This window comes from Silurus aristotelis (assembly GCF_946808225.1).
Source record: "Silurus aristotelis genome assembly, chromosome: 6".
Taxonomy (NCBI): Eukaryota; Metazoa; Chordata; class Actinopteri; order Siluriformes; family Siluridae; genus Silurus; species Silurus aristotelis.
This window is the reverse complement of record NC_139579.1, coordinates 24,844,029-24,863,557: the sequence shown is the minus strand read 5'-3', so window position 1 is coordinate 24,863,557 and position 19,529 is coordinate 24,844,029. Positions and strand designations below refer to the sequence as shown.

At 38.2% G+C, this 19,529-nt stretch overlaps 1 protein-coding gene across 1 annotated transcript; it reads right to left on the bottom strand.

Annotated features, from left to right (window-relative positions):
• Positions 1-1,804: 1,804 nt before the first annotated feature.
• LOC310727465 (uncharacterized protein) lies at positions 1,805-13,424 on the bottom strand. The gene is made up of 5 exons (XM_083543982.1): positions 13,204-13,424; positions 4,980-5,064; positions 4,234-4,844; positions 3,978-4,116; positions 1,805-3,744 (listed from the first exon to the last, which is right to left on the bottom strand). The coding sequence occupies exons 1-5, from the start codon at positions 13,267-13,269 to the stop codon at positions 3,578-3,580; spliced, it is 1,068 nt and encodes a 355-aa protein (XP_083400108.1). The 5' UTR covers positions 13,270-13,424; the 3' UTR covers positions 1,805-3,577.
• Positions 13,425-19,529: the final 6,105 nt, after the last annotated feature.

Below are 19,529 nucleotides of genomic sequence, written 5' to 3'. Positions count from 1 at the left end.
ATATAACCGCACGTGGCATTACAGAGAAAGAGGCATTTCACATATTGAGGGTGAATACCATTTCACTAAAGTAAGAAACCCAGGTAAGACAACTCCAAACCTCTAAACTACAACCACAACTGTGCCACCTACATCATCTGGAGCAGTTCAGAATCAATATTTGTCTAATAACATGACAAAAACATTAAAAATGTAAATAAAGTACAACCTACTCACCAGAGATGCAGACTCATAATTTGCACCACTCCTCAGAGGCTGTAATCCAGTGGTACCGCTCGTTTTCACTGGTCTGGAAATGGAGAACAAACCCTTTCCCGGGCTGAAACAAGCTAGCTGGCCTCAGGATTGACCGACCTCTCCTCTCGATGTCTTGCTTTTCTTGAAAATGTTTTTTTAAGAATGTCCAAGACCTAATCAAGAGAGCTACACACTTGTTTTGCCAGTCGAACATCGCTGTAACGGTTTACCTCTGACCAACCAATCAGAGGACGGAAAAATGCTGAAGCTATTCTGAGCCAGCTCGCTGGCCCTGTGAGGCAAATTTGAAATCTGATTGGTTAAAGAAACAGAGCTATTTATTAAGGAGACTGTGGTAAAATTGCCAGCAGTACAGACTTTAAAGGCTCTGGGCAGATTATATTGACTTGGCAGCACATAAGAAATCTAATTGGACAAAAAGATTTACCATCCACATACACGTACTTGAAGCAGTGCAGCCAAGAGAAACACTACGAAATGAAGAGAATAAACTGTTGGGAATAAATTAATACAATTTCATGTAACAAATATTAGAATTTGGGTTGTGAATGTTTTCAGTGTTTCTGATAGTGAAGGCTTTGCTGGCCCTGACCACCCACCTCTGGTATATGTAAACTTTTCATATGCCAGACTTTGTGATTCACTCATCTAAAATAGAAAGCACTTTAATCATGGATTTTTGCATCTTAAAAAAAATAAAACAAACAAACAAAAAAACCCTTATCCTATATAGGTATCTGGGATTTGCAGCAATAAAATTACTGTTTTCTTACAGGAGGTTACTATACTATAACCTTGTGTTCTAACTCAGTAGCTAACTTTATTCTATATGGTAAAAGCAAGTAGCGAGTGCCAAAGTTGCTCAAATCATTTCCACTAGCTAATGACTCATTCAAGCATGACCTGGCCGGCCATTCAAGCTGCTCACTTACAAAGAGCCCAACCTATAACATCATTATGAGTCACCTTTTTCCATGTTCAAGTGTTGTATACATGTTGCAATAGGTATTAAAGTCACTATGCCCTTTCTCAGAGCGTTATCTTATAACTATCTTAAAAGCAAATATCAGGGGTGACTCATGTTCAAATGTAGTGTATAAAAATGCTTTTAAATTATTGCATATAGTTACCAGGACAGAGTAACCAACTTGCTTGTCATGAATAAGCAATGAGCTAACAATGATACTGCTGTTTACTTTTTGATCACCGATTCATGCAATACCTGGGGATGGGGGCATAGATACACTTTTAGCCTAATAATAATAAAATATGCAAAATTAAAGCATCCTCAGTGTTGGATGAAGAAAATTGCATATTGGAACATGACTGGCACTTATATTTAATGGCTGGTTTACTACCAAAAGATTTCAGTCATTATTTGTTTATTAAAAAGTGACGCATCTTCAACAGTAACACCAGTAAATGTAACACCATTAGTATGTTTATAGCACAATAGTATTAGTATCTGTTAAGGAAGTTCAATACAAAGAACTCATAATACTAAACATGGCTCATTCATCTGCACAAACTACACGTTACACGATGCTGAAAATGGACTCCCTTTTATTAAACAAAGAAAACAACTGTGCATAATAAATAGAGAGATTTGTACAAACTAGGACATAAGTAGGTCTAATTTTCTTTTGCACAGCAACAAAACACAAAAGGCTGCTCTCTCTGAGGTGTGGTCAGCTATTCTGCAAGGCACAAACGCGCTACCTCTGCTGCGAGAGCGTACTTTCACACACTTTTGCCAATTCGTCTTTAAAAAAAAAAATAAAAAATTCCATTATGGACAAATAGTTGAGCTAGCCTTAAGCCTGGAATACAGGTCTACATAGAGTCAAAACATTTGTTCGTTTGTTAACAAAACCCCCCAAAAAAAGGAATTAAAGAAACAGCTGAAAACCAAAATAAAGCTGTACACAGAACATGGCACGTGCAGGTTCAGTAAAACGCACAAATGCATTTACTAGTAATATGTCAATACTCTGCTCGGTCATTATAAGCAGCCTATACCAGGGCATGTGATATTAGCATTTACACAAATGAACAGCTTTAATAAAAAATTGTGTTTGACGGTTTGAAATTATTTAACACACTTTGTTTGGTAGTTTCCAGGGAGCTATAAGACATTTTTTTCCACAACATTTGGTTTAGGCAGTATTGATTGTAAAGTTTTTACAGAAAGCTCACCGTAGCTGAGCAGTCCTTTAATATGTATGTACTAAAAACAGATAAACATTTACACGCTTATACAAATCGGCCTCAAACGACCTGGTAATATACATTAGCTGTCATCCATCTCAGTAAAGGTTTTCAAGCTGTAGTTTGGTCCACTAGCATATGTACAAAGAGCTGGGGTAACCCTCACAACCCCCCCCTCCAAAAAAAAAAACAAAAAACCTAAAAAAAAAAAACAAAAAACAACTGCACTTGTGTAATATTTGAGAAACTTTAAGTGTATTTGTGAATTCAGGGTATACAGAACGTCAAGTCATTTTGCTTCTTAGGTAACACAGCAACATTGCGCAAGAGGACAGTCATGTCTTATCAACAATTTCTTACACAAATTTCCAAATACCCATTCTGTTTCGCTTGTTCTGACACGCCATCTAAGGAGTACAAAACAAAGAAAAAATTGAAGGGAATCCCACTCAAGGCAACTCTCCTTCCACACAAACACACAAGTGATAAACCAATGTGGAACATAACAGTTTCAACAAACGAAAGTAAGAGAGCCCAGGCCAAGCAGAAACACAATCAGTTCCAAGCAAACAGTGATTGTAATTCAGGATTGTAATGTTTGCATGTCAAAAGCATGCAATCCATGTTTTCTGTCCCTATGGCAACTATCTGTTACTGAGGTAACAAACAGTTGGAGGAGGGTGAGCTCTCTCGCTACTGGATGCAGGAACAGGTTTCCTGGAACAGGAAATAAGGCACTGTGGAATTGAGAAGCTGGTCCACGTTTGCTGTGGTCTCCCAGCACTGGCAGAAAGCAGAACCATAACGAAAAAAAAATATATATATAAAAGGCAGACTCCCGAGTCCCTCACTCTTAACTAGGGCTCATGAGGACAGTCTCGATCCACAGTGTGAGAATCCATTAGAAAAGGAAGGGGGGAATAACCCAAGCAAACTGTTCTTGAAGATCAACCAAACAAATCCAATGTGTCGCAAATCCAACGTGGGCATATAAACAAAAAAATAAAATAAAATAAAGGGTCACCAAGCATGTGGAATCTGGCAAGTTAGGAAGTTTTAAGTGACAGTCAAGCGTAGAATAAAGAGACAGAAACCAGACATATGAGTGTCTTTATGCCAGAAACTCTTCCTGCTTCTGTGGTTTCTGGTAGCCTCCATTAGGGTGTTTGTGCTCATCTAGTGAATAACTACCCTCGTCCTTTTTCTTCATGCGGTAGACCATGAGAGTGACAAGCATGATAGCAAAAGCCAAGCCCACCACGCCACCTGCAATGACACCTGGAAAGAAAACAACATGGAAAAGATAAGTTCATGACTCATTCTCTTAAAGGTAAAGTAATTTTTGTACTATGACACCGGATGGACGTATGGAATAAATGTTAAATGAGCAAACGAACTCGCTTATACATTATAAATTACGGTTTCTAAAAGCTGAAATGGGCAGCATGTTCCACTGGATCCAAATATCAAAACACGATGTTGGAACAATGTGGGTTTAAAGTGACGCTTACCTGCCAGGACCTCTTTTCTTTCCAGTAAGCTATCGTTGTCAGAAGCACTGCCTAGAGCAAAATCAGACTCGGACCCAGGTTGTCCTGATCTTGTTCCTGGCTTCTGGATTTCGTTGTCGAATCCAAAGTCACCATTATCCTGTCGAAGGAAAATAATGGTGTTAGGTGGAATCCCTAGTTGTTATGCTGTATATATTGTGAATATAAGTGCAGGTTAACAAATTACTCTCCACATATGTAACAGTTTCTTTTTTACCATTGTTGGATTCCTGTTGATAGGTTTATGCTCCTCGGGTATGATGTTATTTTCAATCAGATTATCTTCAATGGCTTGCACAGTTGTGGATTCAACAGAATCACCTGAAGCGTCAATATCAGCTGAATTACTAGCTGTTGATGTACTCCTAAGTGCTGGAGTAGTCTCCATTTTAGGTGCTTTAGTTGTCACACTCACTGCTTCAACTATACTGGTAGCTTCTTCAATTACAAATGATTCTTTGGTGTCCTCCTCATCATGGGCAGTGGTTGTATATTGTTCTTTATGAGTGGGCACCACGGGTAGTTTCTCGGCTGGAGGCAGAGTTGTCTTTGTCTGCGTCACAGCGCTTACTGTTGTGGTCTCACTTTCTTGATCTTCCTCTGAGCCAAGAGATTTGATGATAACGAGAGATGTTGGAGTCTCAGTGATCTGGGTGGTGGATGATGGAGGAGCTTCAGTGTCATGGCCAGATGTTTTAGGCTCAGTGTGGGGGGAGACAAACTGGGTAACAGGATGTTCTGGAAGATGAATGGGGGCATTTGTGAACCATGCTGCCTTCGTAGTGTTAGGACTTGCTTGGGTTGTCACATCAGGCATGATCAAGAAGTCTTAAAATTAAAATACAGAATTAATGTTAGACCTATAACCAACATACATCACCTATATAGAAAGGGATAATTTTTCTATGAAAACTATAGAAATGGGTTTTCAAGAAAAAATATTTTTAAAACAAGATCTCCTACCATCATCTCCTGACCCTGACCCTGACGCAGAGAACTCATAGTCATCTCCTGATCCATCTTGATCTTCTGGTGCAAGCGCTCCATACTGATAAAAGAAGTAAAGACAGCATTTTAGTTCCTGAACAGCCACTGCAGTTTATATCCTGTTTACTGTCGCTTAATTGCGATATATTCTGTATACAATATGACCAAAAGTATGTAGACAATTGCTGAACATCCCATTATATTTAGTTAGCCCACTCTACTGGGAAAGTAGTTTGGACACTGATGATTGGGCAGCTCTAGGTTTTATTTTATCCCTGAGGTGGTTATTGGAACTGAGGTTTGTACAGGACTCCTTCTGAAGCATTCTTCCACATCAGTCTTGGCAAACCCTGCCGTTATGGACTTCTCTTTGTGCACAGCATCGCTGTCATGCTGGAACATGTTTGGGTCTTTAGTTTTTCAATATAGGGAAATTCCTAATGCTATAGTATGCACAGACTACTACTACTTTTGGCTGCCCCCATTAGGGGTCACCACAGCGGATCCTCCGTCTCCATACTACTCTGTCCTCGAACATCTGCCTCTTTCAAACCAACTACCTGCATGTCTTCCCTCACCACATCCATAAACCTCCTCCGTGGTCTTCCTCTTTTTCTCCTTCCTGGTGGCTCCATCCTCAGCATTCTCCCACCGGTATAACCCATGTCCCTCTCTGCACTTGTCCAAACCTTCTCAATCGCACCTCCCTCACCTTGTCTATAAAAATGTCCTACATGCGCTGTCCCTCTAATAAACTAGTTTCTTATCCTGTCCATCCTCATCATTCTCAATGAAAATCTCAGCATCTTCAGCTCTGCTACCTCCAGCTTCACCTCTCGTCTTTTACTCAATGCCACTGTCTCTAAACCATACAACATCGCAGGTATCACCACAGTCCTATAAACTTTCCCTTTCACTCTTGCAGATACCCTTCGATCACAAAATCACTCCTCTCGCTCTTCTCCACCCACTCCACCCTGCCTGCACTATTTTCTTCACTTCTCTAACACACTCTCCATTACTTTGCACTGTTGACCCCAGATACATGAACTCCTCCACCTTCGCCACCTCTTCTCCCTGCAACCGCACCACTCCACTGCCCTCCCTCTCATTCACACACATGTACTCTGTCTTACTCCTACTGACTTTTATTCCCCTTCACTCCAGCACATACCTCCACCTCTCCAGGCTCTTCTCCACCTGCTCCCTACTCTCACCACAAATCACAATATCATCCGCAAACATAGTTAAAGGAGACTACTGTCTGAGCTCATCAGTCAACCTGTCCATCACAACTGCATACAGGAAAGGGCTCAGAGCTGATCCTTGATGCAATTCAACCTTCACCTTGAACCAGTCTGTCATTTCTACTGCAGACTTTACTGCTGTAACACTGTCCTCATACATGGCCTCTAAAGTATACACAAAGACAATTGCTTGTTTCCAGTTTGGGGAAGAACCACATTTGGACATATAGTACATTAAAGCATACAAAAATTGTGGAAGTTCATATTAAAACTGTAGGCTTTTCATCTTTTCATTTAATATTTCATCAGATTTTACTTTGATTTCTTGGGAAACAAGCTCATACATAATTGATAGATCTTTAATCAGCACACACAGCACATTTTCTCAGTGCATTCAGATCAACAGGATTTCCAAAATGAAGCCCTGAAGCCTCTGCTCTTGCTATCCACACCATCCTCTGGCCCTGTAGAGCTTTATATGACATTGCTCTTTGACCCCTCATACCCTGTGGCTGAATATGAGCCATAGACTCCATGGAGCCGGTTTAACTAAAGTAGTCTGCCAGCAGTTTTTTCACTCGGTGTTGATACCACATTAAATTGTTTTTGCCTGTGCAGGATGTTGTGTCACTGATGTCATGCCTACAATAAGCCTCTAGTCAATGGCTCATGGTTTTCTTGCATTTAAGGAAGCTGGAGGGAGACAATAATAACTGCAAATGCAAACCAAATTAGGATCTGCAGTCTGATAACAGGAAACAATTCCACTGACTGTGTTCCTGTCCAGCAGCTTCCGATTTTTTTTTTTGAAGGCAGTGCGGGGAGGGGTGGAGTCTTAACAACACAATCACATATGACATGATCTTGAAAATGTGGTTAAATTATTGCCCAAATATATATATGAGAAATTATATAAGAAAGAAAAACCCCTTGACCGTTAAGCAAGCAGCTTATAAAGTACAACATGGTGTCTGTGTCAGTCAAACCAACTACATGAATGGCCTTAATTATATATATATAAATTAAAATGTTCTATGGATAGACAAGGAATTTAAGCCTTCAGTGTAAAACTCTACAAAAAGGTGCCCAGTTAGGGACGAATTATAGAGTTCTCATTATTATTTCCATGAATAATTATAAATCACACTAATATCTACTAACTCAAGAAAAAAATCACACCCCCTGACTACACCCCACACTCAAAATCATAGCTCTAAGGAAGTTAAATCATTTCACATAACTCAAGTGGTCCACACATTAAAAGCAAGTCTTCAGTAAGTCACTGATCCACAGGCCTCAAGCTATCATTTTACACAAAGTTACAGCCCAGTGGCCAATCACAATACAGGCAAGTGGGGCAGCTTCACATTACAAAAATGCGTACGACTTCAGGTGCTTTGGCTGATCCAATTGGATAAAAAAAAAACAAAAAAAAAAACAAACAAACTAACTAAAAAAAATCTTTCATGAGCTAATAAAGCTAGTCTATCTTCTCTCCTGCCATTTGCCACTGAAGTTCAGGTTTCATCAAAATCTACTTTGGTCAGCTAACAAGCCCCAGCAGCTGGAGGGCTATACAATTAACAGCCAGTCAGAACATTGGGGGTGATCAAGCTCCTCGTTACAAGTTCATAATGTACCCATGCATATCCTAGGTCCCAAGTAAAAGCTTCATCCTTAACAGTTTTTTGACTAGCTTTGCCATTTGGTGCAGGCATTTTTATAGCAAGGTGCAAAACTCAGAAAACAAAAACCCACTTGTCATGTAAGATAACACACACAGACTTTTCCATTACACCAAAGGAAAAGCATTCCTTTAAGATTTATGTGCAAAATCAAAGAATCACTGTCAGACTTCAACAGTTCGTTGTATGTACTTAACTAAACGTATTGTCATACATTAAATGTACTCTCCACTACTCCGTATAATTTAGGCTTTGATTAACAATACAAAGGCACCTACAATCCTGCCACTTATACCCGACACTGCTGAACTGAATTACAGTAAATGACCAGGATGAGTTGCTTGATAACTAGGGGTAGCATGGAGTTGCTGGTAGGCTGATGCAGTGTATAAATAGCTCAGAGCATTGAACGCTCACATATACGTGTGATATCCCACCTCTATACGTCTTGCCTGCCCTGGGGTAAGTTAAGTACTGTTCGGGGGAAGTGTGAGGGGATAGACACATTTCACACAATGTACTGATTTCCTGAGATCAGTAAAGTCAGTAGAGACTTTATGTTCTGCCAAGAAAGCTGTAATTCAAACCATTTTGCGTCAATAATACACAGGAGTATAAGAATATGCTTGCATAAGATGCACACATACTGGCATTTCAAAATATAGCAAGCAATTTCTGCTTTTTCCTTCTTTATACATTCAAGGACACTGAATCACTCTGGATAGACAATGAAAAAATTATTTGTGTTTTCAGGAGTTCAGGATGGTCATGCTCCAATAGACAGAACCCCCACATGACTTAAGAGCATCTGGAAGATTTCAGCCAACACATCCGACATTATCTTTCACCGCTTGGTACGCGCGGCAATGCTTTAATCCCTGCTCTATGTGACAGGACCCATATAAACAAAGCCGATTCTCAGGCCAGGCGTCAAAAGGAAGTCCTGACCAGTTTATGTTTGAAGATCATGTTCCTCACAAGCTGGTCCCCATTACTGCCTGCATGTGCATCCCAAAACTGTTTTTACTTGTTGGAAATGGATGAACAGGGACCTGCTTACACCAAATAAGGTTGGTAATCAAGGACAGTTAAAAAAAATTATGCCAGTACGTGGTTTGCATCATACATGTTTACACCACTGGACAACCTCAACCGGCTATTTTATATCGACACAGTACATAGTAGCAAGGTCCTTTAAAACATTTCAGCCTCGCAGTTAACCAAAACAATGTTTTGTTTCCCTGGTATTTTACACCACCAAATGTGTATTTTGCCTCTGCAGTCATTGTAAAAATATAATGAAAAATGCACTTGATTATCTCAAAACAAACATTTCAAACAGAGACTGCAGGGTTCAATGGCATCACAGAGCGACTTACACACTAGCGCTTGTGGAATGCTGAGATTGAGGTTATAAAAAAATGCTGACAAGTAGCTATCAACATCTATCCAAATTGATGTTGCTTTAAGCCAGATACAGAAAAAAAAATTAAAACAAAAGAAATTAATAGGGCGCAACGTCAGTGAACGCATTTTATTAGAATGCTAAACGCCCTAGAGGACCAGGTGGTGTTAACAACCTGCTGATGAGCTCAGTGATCCCTGTGAAATGCCTCATTAAAACAAATACCTTTCAGGCAACCACCACCAGTAAAGTTACAGTGACAAAACATTCATATGCACAGTTGATGGACACTGTCTCTGCAACTTCCTGTCTCCCAGGACTGCTTTCAGTTCACTGAAGGTGCAGGACAATGGAAGAGACGAGGAAAAATACAAAACAGCACGATGCACATGCCATAATATAAATGTCAAGTAAGCTTAGAGAACTGCACAGAGCATAAAAACATCTTACATAAAGCAGGGTGTGACAAGTGCACTGTGGAATATTCATGGGAAAAAAACACGGCTTGCATTCAGTGGCTATACGCTGATAACCAAAGCGAATGCTTTCAGGTATGTGACAAACAGGCTGAGACATATCGATAACTGGAATTCGGAGGTGGGATCCTTGAACAGGCCTGCACCACAAAAGGTACATTATCCTTACTGCACATGTCGAAAAAAGCCAGAAAAACAAAAATACTATCAAATTCAAGGGTGGACAAATGATGCCTGGGAAGAAAAAAAACTACGTTTCTGTCCGGGCTATTTCCATTAGCTGGTTCCATAACCTCGCAAAAAGACAAAAATAAAAGATCCCCCTTATTAATTTAGTGTGCATGATACTGGCATTAATGCTACAGATACAGTATGTCTTTCATGTTCCAACATGCATTATTTTGGGTAGCGTATTAATTAACTGCATAAAAGACCGGTAACATTTTCAAAAACCGGAATATACAGATGTGTGGAAACACTGACAAAACGGTGGCTGTAATCTAAACCTTGTGCTAGCACAACTAACTTATAAACATCACAAGAGTGGAAAAAAAATACAGATGTTAGTCAGACGAAAGTAATACAAGTTACACGCAATGGAAATAAAATCGTACAGCTAAAATGATAAATGACTCGACTCTCTGTTGACAAATCTGCTGCTGGATCATATAATAATTCTTTTTTATGCACTTATCTACTTAGGTCATATTACTACACTACATTAAGTACCATTTTCTACCCTATTCACTTTGGTTCCTTAGTAACTAAGACATAGGGCTGTGCAGCACAATGGACCTTTTATTTGTCCGATAATAAATGTACGATTTGTCCAGACTTGTGTGCTTCAGGCTTAAGAAGAATGTTATTGCAAATATCCAACAGGCACACTGACAACACAAAGGCTTTAGCAAAGTTCATGTGCAATTCTCAGGACAACAGATGGTTGTAAGCTAAGGAGACTTATAGTTATGTCTTTGTATTTCACACTTTTGCTAGATGCGATAATCTGGATTTCCACTTCCACTCTAGTGATGAGTCAATCAGTGTCTAAAGTAGTATAAATTCACAGCAAGATTAGCCTATTCATTCATCGGGTATTCAGGAGTCATCACACCAATAACCCAAATAGACAGTCAAAGTCCACTGTGAATTAGGCAGATAGAGTACTTAAGTAAAGGTGTGAAGAAAGAAATCCGTTACAGTGATCCACTCATTTTACCAGAGTGCTGGCGAGTCGGTTTAAGTCATGGTAATTAATCACCCAGAGATTACACCAATTTACATGTTTTGGGGGGAGTGACTACATCTGAAAAGACCTTATACAAATACAGGGCATCTCATACCTGTAGTTTAAAAAGGGTGTGATTTAGTGCTTTACAAATACCAACAAAAGATGTTCCTTCAAATAAAAGACATGCATTAGCAGTCTGCAACGTATGCACAGCGAAGCTTTCAGACGCAGACTGGATGAGTCAGGCTGCATGACACGGCAACGTGAACTAGTCTGTAGTCACAGCAATCACTTTGTTATGACAGCGGCCACAGCAAAACCACGGCTCATAATCAGGTAGAAAAGTCTGTTATTTGGATTTCGTCTGACAAAGGGAGGTAAAGGTGCTGTTAGATATGCAAGAAACTGCAGATTAAATCAGCACAGCCAACCAACTAAAGGATTCTTAACAGTGAATTTTTAGTTTGCTGACTTTACTCTATTACAATCAGTGTCTAGACAGCTCCAGAAGTCACCAGACCGATGGGGGGAAAGCTGAATCATGCAAAAAAAAAAAAAAAAAGAAGTAGAAGTACTTAGTAGAACTTGAGGGCCAATGGGTGTACATCACCTCAATCACAAACCCTCTTATTTTGTACATGTTTTCATCCTAAAATAGGCTCTGTTTTTATAGCAACTGAGAAACACCAATCCCAGCAGGCAAGGAAACCAAATATGCCAAGAAGTCATGACAGAGAAGACATGGATAAAGGAGCGCTTGGGTGTGTTTGGTTTTTCTGTCTTTATACTTCTCAATGATTGCTGCAGATATCACCTTGCTATCCACCCATTGTTAAAAAAAAAAAAAACATTTCACATGGCTACTGTACGTCACAGGAGACCTGCTAATCCAAGACCTCAGGAAACGGCCATGTAAAACAACAGACAAATGGTAGTTCCTGTTTTACCCCCAGATAAGCACAATGTAAAAGCTGTTATTGGGGATGCTTGCGATTTGCACAGTGAATTGGATTAGACTAATTTTCAACAATGTCCTGCATATTGGTACCAACTCTAACACACAAACACTCTGCCTTACTCTTGTAGGTTACAAAAAAAAAAAAAAAAAGGGAATCTATGCACTTCTTGAACTCCTTGCAGTAACTGAGGTGGGGAAGCAACCAAAAAAGGGCTGTAACTCTATAAATAGCTGGAAGCTCTTACCATAAAGTGCACAGCATAATTATATTCCCTGACAACCATGGTGGGACGGTATGGTGAAGCAATTTGTTTAAAACTCTTAGCAGAGCGGACGCTGGGCAAAAAGCCGTTTACATCTACAAGTAAGAGTAGGGGCAGTCTAATTAAGGCTTGGCTGAAAGCAACAACCATCAATAAAAGCCCCCAAGCCGTTCAGACTTTCCATTCGCAACATTCCTGATTGAGAAGTCATGCGTGAATGCTTGCAAGGTGAAGGCAATGCAGTATACCACACAAGGGAAAGACATCAGTGTTGCAATAAAACTTTGTATATACATATATACATACATATATATATAATTTCTTCTCATGAAGATCTAAGATAACAGAGGAATTCAACATCCTTAGATAAAAATCTGATATCTGAGGTTCTTATCATCTAAAGTGGCCATGAAAGAGGTTTGGGAGGTTCAGACCCAGGAACACGACCATTGAAGTTACAGACTGAAATAATCACATGGAATAAAGAGGTGAAACTATAAGTGCATGTTATACTCAGGAGATCTGTTTCTAAGTAGCGTGGCCTACAGATGGCTGATTTGCGCATGCTCAGATCAGTGCGCTCTTGCTTACCTGTTTGAGTCGACACCGAGAATCTCGAAGATACACCACAAACAGCGTTTGGTCCACAAAACCGTTTGTTACACAGAAACCACGAGTTTCAAGGTTGTTTTTAATAGTTACTGAACAACAAAGAAAAATATTCTACAAAATATAAAAATAAAATAAAAAATCCCAGCAGCACAAAACTGAGCCGGAACGCTTTAGCCTGTTTTATGTGCCACGTGTGGAAATATGGCATCAAAGAAAACAATACGGATATACAAAATGAACCATTCAAACAAATCTGTACCAGCAGCTCATACATATCCTGTATTAAAGTCAAACGGCATCGCTCTCATTCACCTCCAACTTACCGAAAAATCAACAGGTATCCACAAGCAGAGGTACAAAACAAGCGCGCTTTCACGAAGGAGAAGCATTTTCACACCGACAGAGTTTCCACACCGATTCACGGACTGGTTGAACTTCCTATTCCGAAGACCCCTAACTGTAAAAACCGACAGACATGGACAGAGACGCGGATCAGAACACACTCGGGGAAAATAAAAGAAAGAAACTAGACCATATAAACCCCGCCCACTTTTACGGTTGGCTCAAGGTGAGTGAAGTTGGGACTCCGCCCACATACATATATGGTCATATCCTCCAACACAACCGGTTGCAGTCTACAGTATTATAGCTCCAATTATATATATTGGGGTTTGGCTGAAGTGCTGATCCAAAGCGAGTTACAGAAGTGCATTAAGGTCTTCATAAGAACCTATGCCCCTGCTAGTTCAGTGTGTCAGAGCTCATGTTTAACATTATCTTTAAAATTATGATGATTGTTTCCAAATGTACATGAATACTGATAGTCACACTATATACAAGTAAAGTCAAGAAGCTTTTATTGTCATTTTAACCATATATAGCTGATGCAGTACACAGTGAAATGAAACAACGTTCCTCCAGAACCCTGATGTTACATACAAACAATAATCACAGAAACAGAAAACACAGGGCTGAGGACTAGTAAGTGTCCTCGCCACATAAAGTGCATGTGTGAAACCTGGTGCAAACAGTGCAAATACAACACAAGACAAAAAATAACCACAAAATAGCTGTGAACAGTAGCAAAAATGTTACATACTGTACATGTTTACAAACAAATGTTAAACTTCGTCACCTCACAGCTCAATAGATTCAAAATTCTGATATATATATATATATATATATATATATATATATATATATATATATATATATATATATATATATATATATATATATATATGTCTTTTCTTCAATTTAATGTTTTGCCTTTGTCAATTGTCCCACAATTTGCACACAATTGTTTGTTTTGTCCTCCAACTCATTGGAAATATTTTGAGACTGCCATAATATTGTTTTTTCCTCCTTAACATTACTAAATCACCCGCCACTGACCAGGTCACATTCTAAATACTAAGATCAATGACCAGAAAATTATTTTATGATGTGTGATGTGACAGCAAAATCAGGCCTAAAGTCATACAGTATAAATTGTAGAATGTATTATGACACACTTGAGATGAGATAATTCTTAATGGTTTAGACATTTATTATATGTTTTAATTTGTTGACATCAATTGATTGTAAAAGGTTAGTGGTGGCAAATAAAAAGTATCCTTAATAATCCCATTAACTTACATTAATTATGGTAAAGTAAATGTTGCTTAAAGATACAAAACTGTATAAAAGGTTTGCTAATAGTTGCAGAAATACCTAGTACAAGCTTTATACATTAGAGAAATCGTCTTTATGCAATTAAAAAAAGTTATCAGTTTCAGTTTTCAGTAAAAAAGTTTCAGTTATCAGTAAAAATCAGTTTATTGTTGCAGCATAGTGCAATTATGACTAAAGTGATGTTAAACTTACTCAAAAGTATATATTAGAATATATGCAAGTACTACACAACCATAACTTATTTATATTCGGGTTTTTGACATGATTTTTTTGTAGACTAGTATGAATATGAAAATTAAAACTTCAGATTTTAGGGATTCAGATTGATTTGATTTTTGAAATGAGAATTGCTTGAAACGTAATGTTTAACTCTCTACTGGTAGGTAGTTTAGTTTGTAGGAAATGTAATTATTGATATGAACTAAATCTTATTTGTACTACTGTGAACAATGTTACATATCGTTTGTTGGCTGTTTTTATGTAGTGCTACAGTAAATGAAAAATAGTTAAGTCTCCAAAAAGCATCATAGAACAAAGTTCATATTTAAACTGTAGAATGAGCATCACAATTAACATTTTCTACCTCCCAGTTAAAATTATCTTAACTTTGCTATGTTTATTGAAATATCACTGCTGGCTCATCTTCTGCATTTACAGAACCTGGCACCCACAGAAAATGGCAGTAATGGCTGAAAAAAGTAGTAGAATCTTCCTATCTGGCCTCCTTTTGCTTGCTAGCCATAACCATGAACATCACTCGACATTTAGAGTAAATCATCCTTGCAATAAAGGCCAATTTACTATAGTGAACTGACTCACAACCATGGTATCTTTTGCTACTGTTCATAAAATTTAGATGAAAGGTTTATTAATTATTTACAGCAGAGGTTCATATGCAGTAATATATTGGTGTCTCATACAAAGTGTCCAAACAGAATTGGGTTTGAGCAAAATCATTATTGTTTTTTTTAAACTGTTGTGTTTTGATGAACAGTGGAAGCTCACACCCTTCTTGTTGGAGTGATAGAAAAGAAAGCAGATGTGCTGCCAAAAGCTACACAAAAGTTATCTTCAAGTGCATATAAACATGGTTCAAAGTGCAATTCAACAATATAAATCAATCAACAAATATTTTGTTATTGTGCAACAACTTTAAGTAATATCATAAGACAGGAAAGAATCTTCAGTGTACTGCCAAAGCTAAATAATACAGTAGGTACACAGTACATACAATTCAAAGTTAAAAATACACTAAACAGGAGAGAAACCATCATGTCACACAACATCAATGTAACAGTCACATTCTATGCATCAAGGAACAAACCGAACATTGGAGTTTATTAAAATTACTGTAGATTGTTCAACCATCAAGAAAAGAATTTGGATGGAGACTTCAAGCAATAGCAATCGCATACGTCATTCATTTGCAGACAGTAGTAGACAGGATAGGGCATAGGGTCGAATTGTGGGTGCTATTCTAGTGACATCCCTGAAGACAAGTATGAGTGTTTTGTGTATTTGTCTGCTGCATGAAATAAGATCATGGTATATTTTAGGAGTCTGCCAGCCAGCTGTGCTCATGTGAGGTTGTGGCATCTGACACATGTGACATCCTACCCTCTGTAAGTAGCCAGCTTATCTGGTAACTGTGGTTATGTTTTGGGGAAGTTTTCTTGAAAAGCCCAAAATTTTCAATAAATGGCATGTATAGTGCTTGTGAAACTGTAATGGAACGCTGAGAACTTGGGCTGGAGTTTAAGCTGGCTTCTGCTGGCCATAGACAGTCATGCTTCCAGAAGATACTTAACTAGACATTGTTATACAGTATATTAAGGATTATACACAAAGGTGTTGGGTGTAGAGCAGACATGTCAAACTCAAGGCCGCCGAGCCACTTCTGGCCCGCGGTTTCAGAATATCCAGCCCACGAAGCAATATCATATTTCTATCATAGTTGATAAAGTTTGGCTCTGTGGGCACTGCACAGTTTCTATGCTTAATCCCTGAAATTTAAACCCCCACCTCTGCCTACAGGCTGTTCAAACTCTCTGCATGTTTGGAAATACATATCTGTGTGAGCAACATTTCTTTGTAAAGATGAACAAAAGCACACACAGGAGTTGTCTCACTGATGCACACCTTCACTATTTCCTGAGAGTTGCCACAGCACAGAACCTAACCCCAAACCTAATTAACTGACAGCCAAGAGACGATGCCAAGCATCATGTTTAGGCAAATGTGCATGAGAGCAGAATGTACTGCTTTAAATTTCTTCATAAAAAAAAAAAAAAAAAAAAACAAGAAAGTAAAAGCAGTACATTCGGATACTTCCTGTCTGCCTTATTGTTCATTAAAATTTGACACTGTTTTGCTCTATACCTAGACACAATTTTGTCCCCCTCTATGATTGGGTTTGACCTCACTAGTGTAGACAATGTCATTAGATGATAAAAATGAGAATTTATAGAAAGTGAACCGAGAGGAAGGTTAAGTTTGCTGAGCTACTGAGGTACTGTACTGTGATAACACGTGTTTGTGTGTTGTTGGGTGTGTTGTTTAGTGGAAAGACATGACCCAAAGACTCTTATATCTTGGGTTGGACTTCTTGGAAGCTTATGCTTTATGCTAGCCAGATCCTTCAACTTCAACTACGTATCTACTGTGTTTTGCATGATATATTGTGCGAGTCTGTTGTGTCTTGGTGAAAATGTAGATGTCTTGTGTCAGTTGTCTTGAAGCCCCAGAGGTCCATGAGGCATACTCAAGGTTATTTTCCCCCTATTTTGCCACAGTGGTAGAAATCCTAAACCTCATAATTATGTCTAAAAAAATCTAATGAAAAATGAAATTCTGCTAAAGGGGTTGATGAACTAAAAACTAGGAGGTATGACAAGTTTGCATCCAGATAGACTAATGGGGGAGAGTGAAAAGCCATGATATGAGTGACCAACATAGAAAGGGTGTTAGTGTCAAGTATGTGAGGTGTCCTTAATAACAGTGTTGATTTGAGTGTGTTGGGACTTTTTATAATTCAATTTTTTTTGTTAAGCATATTCTTAGTGCAAATATTTAATTAAAGGAAAAATACAATGGCATTACATTGGGGAAAATCCTGAATTTTCAGCATCCAAAAATTATTTAAATCACCAGTCTTTTCCTTCCTTGGGATCTGGAACAGAGCTGCAGTACAGTAACAGACCATTTCTAACCAGTGAATTGAGCTACGATTGAAGGCATTTCAAGATAAACTCAGCAAGACTCTGGGTTAGGCATAATTACCACCTGACAGTCCAGTGAAGAAGAAGAATGAAGCCGAACGAAGACTTTTACAAGGCTTCATATTTTTTTGTCGACCTTGTAGGAAATGATGATTACCCAGCTGAAGTCATGATTATATACTGCATCATTGCTTATGGTATTTGGCTCTTTTGTGGTTTCTGGAATTAGTTGCTGACTAAACTGTACTTGTGGAATGAGTCACAGTTCCTCTTTGTCAGTCACGTTGGATAAAATAGCTCAGCAAGCAGAAATACTTCTGGATTTATGCAACAGGCAAACAGCTCATATATACGCAGTCCAAAATTACCACAGAATAAGCACGCATACATGTTTGCAGACACAGAAGCTTTACACCACATCTATTCTTGCATGTGCCAATGTGACAATAATTGTGGTAAAGAGACTTTTCTTATTGCTCCATGATTCCCACAGGTTGCTGCCATGTGGCTTTGAGTTTTTATTCCTAATGAGAGATCCTGCACAAGCTTTTCTTGAATGTAATTGGGAGCAGCTGGCTGTTGATCTGAAGTCTGCATCTACCTCATGCCACACTAAAGCTCTGTCAGCTCAGTGATGTGGCGCTTGACATGAGCTTAAGCCAAAAATGCTAGTTAAGCATTATACACTTAAAAAGTTGGGCAGGGAGATAAATTGTATACTGGAACACATTTAAAAATGCAAGTTAGAGCAAAGTACATGTGCATAGTTAATTCTTTATATCTGTTTAGTCACTTTTCAAATACAATAAAGAAAATGACTAAAATAGATTATATGAACACCACTGAATTCAAATTAAGAATATTTGCATCATGGCTGACTTTGCACTCTGACCCCAGCTAACATCACTGGGATATATATGTGAAGCAATCATTTTACTGTGCTGTAAAGTACATTTGACAAGTATAAAGCACTTCTTTCTTTCTTTCTTTCTTTCTTTCTTTCTTTCTTTCTTTCTTTCTTTCTTTCTTTCTTTCTTTCTTTCTTTCTTTAGAATAATAAAATATTTAATAAAAAATATATACGTATTATATATTTTAATTATTTTTTGTACAGTTTGAAAAGCAGCAATCACACTATTCCTCTGCAAAAAAATTACAATATACAGTTTTGCTGTAGACAACACAGTTTAATACTGTACAATTACATACAATTTTACTGATGCATTTATTAAAATCAATGTTTGCACACAGTTATTTAAAAAAATTTAAAAAAAAATTGTGAATTAACAAAAACTATTATGAAGAAAGATCTCTCCTTTGACTTCCTAGACAGCATAAAAGCATGTTAAAGTCAGTTAGCTATCATTACCGGGCTTTATTGAACTAAACTGCTTTTGACCAAGAAAGACAATGCTCTAAAGCTCTGCTATTCCACAGCTATGTGGCGTTTTACTGAACACGTTAACCATTTCTTAAACATCTCCTAAAAATGACATTGATTGAGCAAATCATCATTGCAAGAAACAAACATGAAGTCTTCACATTGCCATGCTCCACTTTATAATGCTTGGACCAGATTTAGCAATTTTTTCATTCTAAAGTTAAGCCAAGAGGACAGTGTCAGAAAGGTAAAACTTCACTCTTCACTCTTTCTGGTGCTTTTCTTACGAGAGTTGTTCTCCACAGCCTAGCTAAAGTACAGAAGGTCTGGATTAAATGCTGAACACTGAAATAAACATTTTAGATTAGATAATTTA

Excerpts from the sequence above, each read along its gene's own strand:
- LOC310727465 (XM_083543982.1), bottom strand. The coding sequence starts at position 13,269 with ATGCTTCTCCTTCGTGAAAGCGCGCTTGTTTTGTACCTCTGCTTGTGG. Across the intron at positions 5,065-13,203 it reads GGATACCTGTTGATTTTTCG|TATGGAGCGCTTGCACCAGA; the intron begins GTAAGTTGGAGG and ends TTCTTTTATCAG. Across the intron at positions 4,117-4,233 it reads TCAACAGGAATCCAACAATG|GATAATGGTGACTTTGGATT; the intron begins GTAAAAAAGAAA and ends TTCCTTCGACAG.